This window comes from Bison bison, unplaced genomic scaffold (genome assembly GCF_000754665.1).
Source record: "Bison bison bison isolate TAMUID 2011002044 unplaced genomic scaffold, Bison_UMD1.0 scf7180017853457, whole genome shotgun sequence".
NCBI classification, from domain to species: domain Eukaryota; kingdom Metazoa; phylum Chordata; class Mammalia; order Artiodactyla; family Bovidae; genus Bison; species Bison bison.
The window spans coordinates 35990-46311 of NW_011484030.1; the positions used below are offsets into that span (position 1 = coordinate 35990).

General features: G+C 50.3%; 1 protein-coding gene across 1 annotated transcript in view; it reads left to right on the forward strand.

Moving 5' to 3' along the window:
- Window positions 1–1076, forward strand: part of LOC104999198 (zinc finger protein 74-like) — a 3746-nt gene extending 2670 nt beyond the window's left edge. Inside the window, exon 5 of the mRNA XM_010854708.1 lies at window positions 2–1076. Within this exon, the coding sequence (XP_010853010.1) occupies window positions 2–336 (335 nt within the window). The 3' untranslated portion in view covers window positions 337–1076. The remainder of the gene's footprint in view (window position 1) is intronic.
- Window positions 1077–10322: the final 9246 nt, after the last annotated feature.

Below are 10322 nucleotides of genomic sequence, written 5' to 3' on the forward strand. Positions count from 1 at the left end.
GGCCGGGCCTTCAGCCAGAACCACTGTCTCGTTAAACATCAGAAGACCCACTCGGCGGAGAAGGCTTTCAAGTGTCACGAGCGCGGCGAGGTGTTCGGCTGGAGCGGGCCCCTGGCGGAGCACCGCAGGCTGCACGGAGGCGAGAAGCCCTTCGCCGTCCAGTTGGACCAGCGCTTGCTGAGCCCCTACTACGTGCCCGGCGGCCTACCGGGCGCGGGAGCCTCGGGCGGGAGCAGCGTGGGCCCGGTCGATGCCCGGGACGTGGCCGAGCTCCTGGGTGTGGCCCCGCCCTCAGGCAGCAGGAGTTTCTCCCTGGGGAGCAACCCTAGAAATTAACGTGTGTGTGACACACCCACCTGCCACCTGAAACACACCTAGAGGTTGTGGGCTGCTGGAGAGGGAGCTGGTGGGAGAGCGCCGAGGGCGTCCTGTCCTCCCCCTGACGTTCGGAAGGCGGGGCGGGGGCACTCTCCTCAGGTGAAGGGGGCCCTGTCCTCGCATCCTTGGACAGCTGCCGCCTTGATTTGCATCCCGAGTTTCTTCTGTAAACTCTTGTATGTTTAACATGATAATTAAAGGGGAGAGAAAACTGGAGAATCACAGACAGTATTACTTCTAAGTGAACGCTCTGTGCCAGGAGGGGAGAGTAGGCTCAAATGGTGGGCCTTTGGGAAGAAGCAAGTTCCCTGGACTCGCCGCACTCACGCGTTAGTGGCCATGCAGCCCAGCGTCCCGTCTGGCCACCTTGTCCGTGGTGGAAGCAGGCTTCATACCCCGGCTGGTGAGGCCACCTGTGGGGCGGCCCCAGGCCCCACGGTGCTCAGCCCCCAAGAGGAGGCGCGCCTGGTGGACCCAGAGAGGGGGAGAGATGGCATCCCTCCGGGGCTCGGTCATGGCTCGCTCATCCTGCTCAGTTTAAAGCAGAGACCAGCTGCCGGCTCACATCTGTACAGAGGGCTGGAGTATATGACACACACTTCATTAAAGTATGTATGGAGGCTGAATAACCACATTTCAGAAAATAGAGAATTAAGGGAAGAGATGCCCATCATTCTTAATAAAACCACATCTTGCGCTTTGGTCATCTTCACGGTTCTGTAAGCACGGTGTGCGTGTCTGTCTTGGTCCCCCAGCGTCCCCACCGCACGGCCCGCCTCTCTCCAGCAGAGCCTGCTGTGTTTGGAGCTGAGGTTCTGGAGAGGGCGGGCTGTCCTGTTAGCTGCTCTTCCGCTGGATGCGAACGTGATTTCCACGCTTCACTATTATAAACCATCCTCACACACCATCTTTTTGGATTCTTCTTCTTCGACGTGGTCCTCCGGCAGGTTGCTAGAAGTGACAGTTTTGAGATAAAGGAACTACGTCCTGCATCATCCAGTGTGGTTCTGGTTGTGTGAGGACAGTGACACCGTCTCAGCGTGAGCAGAGCCGATGGCAGTGGTCGGGCACCGCCCGGTCCTGGAGGCTCAGGCTGGTCCTGCCGGGCTGGCTTCTGCGCCCTCAGCGCCGACCCACCGCTCCTCCAGCGTCCCTGAGGCTGGCTGCAAGCCCTTCCCTGTGGCAAACAGGGACGCTCTGACAACTTAATTGGCAGAAAACAAGTAGAATCTAGCTTTGATTGTTACCATAGTTATTTCTCTTAGTTTAAAAGAAATTCACATACGAATTAGCACATACACACACTGCTGCTGCCTGCCCGGCAGGGCTGCTGGCAGCCTCAGCTGGCAAGCACCTTACCACTTTAAGAGACACCTTTTGATAATGTTCAGTTGCTCCGTTGTGTCTGACTCTTGGCGACCCCATGGACTGCAGCACGCCAGGCTTCCCTGTCCATCACCAACTCCTGGATCTTGCTCAAACTCAGGTCCACTGAGTCAGTGATGCCATCCAACCATCTCATCCTGTCATCCCCTTCTCCTCCCACCTTCAATCTTTCCCAGCATCGAGGTCTTTTCCAATGAATCAGTTCTTCGCATCACCCGGCCAAAGTATTGGAGCTTCAGCTTCAGTCCTTCCAATGAATATTCAGTATTGATTTCTTTTAGGATTGATTGGTGATCTCCTTGCAGTCCAAGAGACTCAAGAGTCTTCTCCAATACCACAATTTGAAAACATCAGTTCTCTGGCATTCAGCCTTCTTTAAGGTCCAACTCTCACATCCATACATGGCTACTGGAAAAACCATAGCTTTGACTAGATGGACCTTTGCCTGCAAAGTAACATCTCTGCTTTTGAATATACTGTTGACGCTTGTCAGCTTTTCTCCCAAGAAGCAAGTGTCTTAATTTCATGGCTGCATCACCATCTGCAGTGATTTTAGAGCCCAAGAGAATAATAAAGTCTGCCACTGTTTCCACTGTTTCCCCATCTATTTCCCATGAAGTGATGGGACCGGATGCCGTGATGTTCGTTTTCTGAATGTTGAGCTTTAGGCCAACTTTTTCACTCTCCACCTTCACTTTCATCAAGAGGCTTTTTAGTTCCTCTTCACTTTCTGCCATCAGGGTGGTATCATCTGCATATCTGAGGTTATTGATATTTCTCCCAGCAATCTTGATTCCAACTTGTGTTCATCGAGCCTGGCATTTCGCATCATGTACTCTGCCTAGAAGTTAAAGAAGCAGGGTGACGGAACACAGCCTTGACGTACTCCTTCCCAAATTTGGAGCCAGTCTGTTGTTTCGTGTCTGGTTCTAACTGTTGCTTCTTGACCTGCATACAGGTTTCTCAGGAGGCAGGTAAGGTGGTCTGGTATTCCCATCTCTTTAAAAATTTTGAAATGGAACATGTTACTAGTGTTCTTCAAGAAAACCGTTGGAAATACCCTTTGGCCCCTCTTCCACTGATGTCTCAATGCTCTTTTATTTACATAAAAACTTTGTGTTCTCATCATACACATAATACATGTATATTGAAGAAATTGGGGGGAAATCAGGTGTACAAGAATTAAAACAATCCTCAGTTCACAGTCATGGCCTGGAGATGCATTTACTCTTGTTTTTTTCTCTGCATGTATACACTTTTTTTTTTTTTAAGTGTAAAGGGCTTTATTATAGGCAAAATTATTTAAGTCAATAAGTTTTTAAGAAATTATACATGTTCTGACTCATTCTACTGCCAATCACCTTAGCTTCCCCAGTGTTTGAGTCATAATCTTCAAAGTAGCCCTTTCACAAAGAACTTCGGCTCAGTCCACAGTTGTAAGGGTCAGTCCATGATTCTTTCAGGTGGACTTCTTTGGTCCCCCACCTGTAATCACTGGGATCCAGTGTCCTCGAGGAGTTTACTGTGGGACCGTATTTAGGGTCAGTGGAGATGGTTCTGCCTGGTTCTGAATTTCAGACACCCTCTAAACATGTTTTAGGGCTTCTCTGGTGGCTCAGTGATAAAGAATCTGCCTATCAAGGCAGAAGACAAGGGTTTGATCCCTGGGTTAGGAAGAGCCTGTGGTGGAGGGAAAGGCTATCCACTCCAGTGTCCTTGCCTGGGAAACCCCACGGACAGAGGAGCCTGGTGGGCTACAGTCCATGGGGTCGCAAAGAGTCCGACGTGACTTAGCAACAAACGTACATTAAGTGCAAACCATGGTCACTGCTAAGCTGTCCCAGCCGAGAGCCGCCAGTATGTAAGGTGCTAATACGCGAGATCAAAAGCAGTTTGGGGACGCCCTGGCGGTCCAGCGTCAACACCGCACACTTCCGCCGCTGAGGGCACAGGACCAGCCCTGGTCAGGGAGCTAAGATCCCACAGGGCACAAGCGCAGCCGAGAGGAAAGCTTGTCAGGTTTTCATAGTTTATTAGCAAACCTGTTTGCCATTTCCTCCCCCAGATCTAACACAGCCTCTGAATAAACGGAACCACGTGGTCACTCTGTGAGGTGACCACAACCATGTCAGTCTACAGAAAAAGCTCCATCAGGATACAGTTCAACTACACGCGTTTCCTCTCCTGGCCGTGCCACACGGCACGTGGGGTCTCAGTTCCTCAATCAGGGATCGAGCCCTCGCCCTCGGCATGAAAGCACAGTCTCAACCTCTGGCTCACCAGGGGGGCTTCACCAGGAGGTTGCATGCTGCAGCAAAGCCCAGGCAGCCAAAGAAATGAAGCATTAGACGTAGAATTATTTGTTCCTGCGTTTTGACGGTTTAGTTTTCTCTTTGTCCACTCTTCCATCTTTAGATGGACACAAATACATGCAGTAGGTGAGCATGTAACACACACGCACACACGTGCAGCACAAGTGTCCAGCTCGGTATGTACGCCGGTATGCATGCATAGTACATACAGCCTCCCTGTACATTCTCAGCCACTGGCACTCCAGCGGTTGAGGATCACCTTGCAACGCAGGGGACACCGGTTCAATCCCTGGCCCACGAAGATCCCACACGCCGCGGGGAAACAGCCCGAGTGCCGCTACTTCTGAAGCCGCACACCCTGGAGCCCCCGCTCCACAGCAAGGGAAGCCGTTGCGACGAGAGGCCGTGCTCCACAATCGGAGGGCGGCCTGCACTCACAGCAACTGGAGAAAGGCCTCGCACGGTGATGAAGACGCAGAGCAGCAAAAACAAAAAAATGTTTTTATTAAAATAATATTAAAGCTAGACACCTTTAAAATATGTGTGTACCTATGTACAACATGCACATATGCGTATCGATATGCACACACATATTGCCCCAGCATGAACATTTTCCCTGTGACTGCATTTTCAGCATACAGAGGTTTTTGAATTCTGTGTAGTCGGGTCTATTCAATTTTTCTTTCCTTTATCCTTTGCCTTGGCTCAGATGCCCTTCCTTACATCCTTTTTTGGTTGTATTTTATATTTACTCTTAAACCCACCCATCTGGGATATAAGTGTCCGAGGTTCTGCATCTTTCTTGAACTTCATCCCCCACTGTTCCACAGACCTGCCTGTCTTCCCCATTCCTGCTGCTCTGTAATTCATAGAGAGTAGGACTGGGGTCACATTTTTAGGAGGTTTAAAAAAAATTTTTTTTTCAAATTTTTCTAAGTGAGTCAGGCAGGAATCATTTTCTCAGAACTTGGCCTCTTCATGCCCCTGCAGATCTCCTTGGGGTTTTGATTATAACTGGCCAGTTTGGAAAGAATTAACATAGTTCTATGTGAGATTAGGTCTTCACATCAAAGACCATGGTAGATGACTGTTCATTCTAGTCTGCCTCTAACCATCGGAAAAGGCTTACAGGGCTTCCCTGGTGGTCCAGTGGTAAAGAATGAGCCTGCCAATGCAGCGGACGCAGGCTCGGTCCCCGGCCTGGGAGACCCCACTTACTGCAGGGCAGCGGAGTCCATGACCTGCAGCTCCTGAAGCCTGCACACCACAGCTGCAGTAGCCCCTGTTTGCGGCAACTAGAGGAAACCCGAGCATAAAACCAAGACCCAGCGCAGCCAAAACTAAATGAAAAGGAGATGTAAAAGGAGAAAGCGCTTATCATCGCCTTTGTATGTGCTCACATACGGATTGCTGACTTCAGTGTAACTTTGCGGGGTTTGTAAATCAGCCACGGGATGAGACACAGAGGCAGCTCTTGCCTGCAGCTACCCTTCTTTCTATTTCACACTGAGCAGATCTGCTGGGTCATTCCAGAAAGTCCCTAATGCGTTATTGGTTTATCCTGTTTTCTAAGTAAAGTCATTACTTGGAAATAAAAAGCTTGCCTATCCTTTTTTGTATGATAGCCTTTTATTTCATTTCTTCCTAGAACCCACACTGGCCAGCACTTCAGGGCAACACCGAGCTGGTAGCAGCGGTCACCTGTGGCAGACTCTGGGACAGGGTGACTCAGGACGTGTCCACCTCAACACTTCGGCCTCTAAAATGGGTGCAGCTGTGGTGGCCACGTGGCCCGGTGCTGACAACCAAGTCTGCTAGAGGTTTGGGGAAAGTGTTGGCTTTCCTGATAGGAGACTGCTCCTTCCTCTCCCGGGAACTCAGATGCAACGCTTGGAGGCATAGCACCATTTTGCACCCGAGAGGCATCTGAGGACAAAAGCCACACACAGTGGACGACACACGAAAGAACCCCGGGCCTGGGACGGAACCTGAGCGGCTGTTTCACCACCAACATTCAACTTCCTAGTTCTTGTTGCGGGCTTTCAGCTGTTTTTCTCACATCGGTCCTCCCCGCAGCTGCCCTCCTCACCGGCGCGGCATCTGGGTTCCCCGCGGCTGCCCTCCTCACCGGCGCGGCATCTGGGTTCCCCGCACTACCTGCCTCACCGGCGCAGCATCTGGGTCTGTAACCAGACCAGGTTTGGTCTTCCCCGTGCACAGCAAGCCAAGATCCTGAGACGCCCAGCCTTGTAGCCAAGCAAGAACTAGTCTCAGACGCGCCTTTCCCCCAGCTCAGCTCAAGTGAGACACAGCTGACCCCAAGGTCCTAGAAACAAGGTGGGCAAATCCCTCAAAGTCTGCCTCCTGGAGGACGAGCACGTTCTGAAAGGCCCTGAGGGGCTTCCCAGACGGTCCAGTGGCCGGGACTCCACGCTTCCAGCACAGTGGCACGGGGTCAATCTCTGGTCAAGGAACTAAGGCCCCCCATTCCGTGAGGCCTGCCCAGAAAGAATTTCTTTTCTCAATTAAAAAAGAAACAAAAAGAGAAAAGATTCTGTTCAGTGATGGCAGGGGAATGAATTTGACCGATCACCCCCAGGTTCGGCCTCCCCCACCCCGCCCCACCTTCTCTGTTTCTCAATGCTGAGGATGACACATGACGGCCGCTCTATCTGCTTCCTCTGATAGGGGGCTCAGACCCAACAGGGCTGAGAAACGGCCTGCTCAGCACTCACCCGAGGATATTCTCTTGTCTGGTTTCAAGTCAACATTTTGATCCCAATAAACATGCCGCCCACAGGCCAGCTGTTAAGGCCCCAGACTGTAGACAAAGTGTGTCGCAGAGGACACGGCCAATGCCAGACAGACGGGTAAATGTAAAATGTTTTTCTTTTTTTTTAATTAATTTTTACTGAAGTTTAGTTAGACTCTTATACATAGGGGTTTTGTCTAGGATATGTCATGCAGTTATTTAATTTTATCGGAGGACAGGAGGAGAGAACCAAATTTCAGCTTAATCAAGGAAAAACGGGACAGGCGATTCATCTAATCTTATATGTTGCATCTGAGGAGGTTAGGGATGGTGGAGAAACGACTGACAAGGCGTCAGCGTGATCAAATGCAGGCAGAGGTTTCATTGATAAATTCAACATCTAGAGAGATGACCTGCCAACGTCTGAGAAATCCTAACCATTGAATTGTTTTCCCAAGCTGGGAGGTTAAAAACAAAGAAAACATCAAAGAGAAAAGGACAGTCTTTCTGGCAACTGAGCAAGGTCTGTAAATTGCCTTTGGGAAGAGCCAGATGCACTGGGCTGTGCTTAGTCACTCAGCCATGTCCCCCTCTTTGTGACCCTGTGGACTGCAGCTCACCAAGCTCCTCCGTCCATGGGATTCCCCAGGCGAGAGTACCGAGCGGGTTGCCATGCCCTTCTCCAGGGGATCTTCCCAACCCAGGGATCGCACCCAGATCTCCCACGTTACAGGCAGATTCTTTACCTTCTGAGCCACCAGGGAAGCCCAAGAATACTGGAGTGGGTAGCCTATCTCTTCTCCAGGGGAACTTCCTGACCCAGGAAATGAACCAGGGTCTCCTGCATTGCAGGCGGATTCTTTACCAGCTGAGCTACCAGGGAAGCCCATATGCAGATGATGTCATACAACATAAGAAAACCCTAAGGACACCACACAAAACCCACTAGAACTGATCAATGAATTCAGCGAAGAAGCAGGATCAAGAGTAACATTCGGAAACTGACTGCATTTCTTTATACTAAACATGAAATATCAGAAAGGAAATGCAAAAAAAAAAACAAAAAAAAACCTCTTAAAATCACACCAAAAGAATACTAGGAATAAACGTGACCAAGGAGGTAAAGGAGGCTCGGGCAGGGAGCATGGGCCACCTCACCGCATCCCAGGTTTTCTCACGGAAGCCACCAGACCAGCCACTTGCCCTCCGAGGGGGGAGGCAGCCCAGACACCCCTGCTGCCCCCTTGCCCACCTTGGACCTGAGTCCCTGAGCACCCTGTCTGCACAACAGGCCGGAGCAGGGCGCGGACACCCTCGCCATGCTCCCAGCCACTGTGAGTGTGCTCCCGGAGCCCTGGGTTACTTGCTTCCCCCAATCTAAACAACTGAAAGTGAAAGTCACTCAGTCGTGTCCGACTCTTTGCGACCCCAGGGATTTAGTCCATGGAATTCTCCAGGCCAGAATACTGGAGTGGGTAGCCTTTCCCTTCTCCAGGGGATCTTCCCAACCCAGGGATCTAACCCAGGTCTCCTGCATTGCAGGTGGATTCTTTACCACAGGGAAGCCTGAACAAGTGAAAAGGCAAACGCACACCAAGCAGCTCTCACAAATGTACCTTTATTCCTGCTTCTCTCTCTAGTTTGCCACAGCTTACAAGACCAGAGACGAGAACACCAACCAGACTGTTACTTTTAAGCAAGGCGACCAGAGCAGCGGTGAAGGCGGGGGCCGTCTGCTCCCGGGCATCCTCCAACATCGGCTCCAGCCTTCCCCGGACCCACTTCCCAGACACTCCAGCAGGGCCTTTGCCGAGACTCCCAGATGCACACGGACCGACACCCGGCGGCCAGTGAAGCTTTACTCACAAGACCAGCAGTGGGACAGCCCAGGCACGTCCTCCAGCTGAGATGAGCGGCTGAGTAGGGCCTGACAAATCGTGTCAGAGAAGGGAATGGCAAACAACTTCAGCATTCTCGCCCTGAGAACCCCACGAACAGAACGAAAAGGCAAAAAGATAGGACACTGAAAGATGAGCCCCCAGGTCGGTAGGTGCCGAATATTCTACTGGGGCAGAGTGGAGAAAAAACTGCAGAAAGAATGAATGAAGAGGTGGCGCTAAAGCAGAAACAACACCCAGCTGTGGTTGTATCTGGTGGGGAAAGGAAAGTTTGATGTTTAAACAAGAGTATTGCATAGGAACATGGAATGTTAGATCCATGAAACAAGGTAAATTGGACGTGGTCAAGCAGGAGATGGCAAGAATGAACATCAACCTCTTAGGAATCAGTGAAGTGAAATGTTTGGTATTGGGTGAACTGAATTCAGATGACCATCGTATCTACTACTGTGGGCAAGAATCTCTTAGATGAAATGGAATAGCCCTCATAGTAAACAAAAAAGTCTGAAATGCAGTACTTGGGTGCAGTCTTAAACATGACAGAATGATCTCAGTTCATTTCCAAGACAAATCATTCAACATCACAGTAATCCAAGTCTATGCCCCAACCACCATGGCCGAAGAACATGAAGTTGAACGATTCTATCAAGACCTCCAAGACCTCCAAGAACTAACACCAAAAACAAACAACGAAAGATGTCATTTTCATCACAGGGGACTGGAATGCAAAATTAGGAAGTCAAGAGATACCTGGAGTAACAGGCGAGTTTGACCTTGGAGTACAAAATGAGCAGGGAGGAGGCTATCAGAGTTCTGCCTAGAGAATGCACTGTTCATAGCAAACGCCCTCAGCAACACAAGAGACGACTCTACACGTGGACATCATCAGATTGTCAGTACCGAAACCAGACTGATTATATTCTTTGCAGCCGAAGATGGAAAAGCTCTAGAGAGTCAGCGAAAACAAGACCAGGAGCTGACTGTGGCTCAGATCATCAGCTCTTTATTGCAAAGTTCAGGCTCAACTTGAAGAAAGTAGGTTAAACCACCAGACCATTCAGTTCAGTTCAGTTCAGTCGATCAGTTGAGTCTGACTTTTTGCAACCCCATGAATCGCAGCACACCAGGCCTTTCTGTCCATCACCAACTCCCGGAGTTCACCCAGACTCATGTCCATCGAGTCGGTGATGCCATCCAGCCATCTCATCCTCTGTTGTCCCCTTCTCCTCCTGCCCCCAATCCCTCCCAGCATCAGAGTCTTTTCCAATGAGTCAACTCTTCTCATGAGGTGGCCAAAGTACTGGAGTTTCAGCTTTAGCATCAGTCCTTCCAAAGAAATCCCAGGGCTGATCTCCTTCAGAATGAATTGGTTGGATCTCCTTGCAGTCCAAGGGACTCACAAGAGTCTTCTCCAACACCACAGTTCAAAAGCATCAATTCTTCGGTGCTCAGCTTTCTTCACAGTCCAACTCTCAAATCCATACATGACTACTGGAAAAACCATAGCCTTGACTAGACGGACCTTTCTTGGCAAAGTAATGTCTCAGCTTTTCAATATGCTATCTAGGTTGGTCATAACTTTTCTTCCAAGGAGTA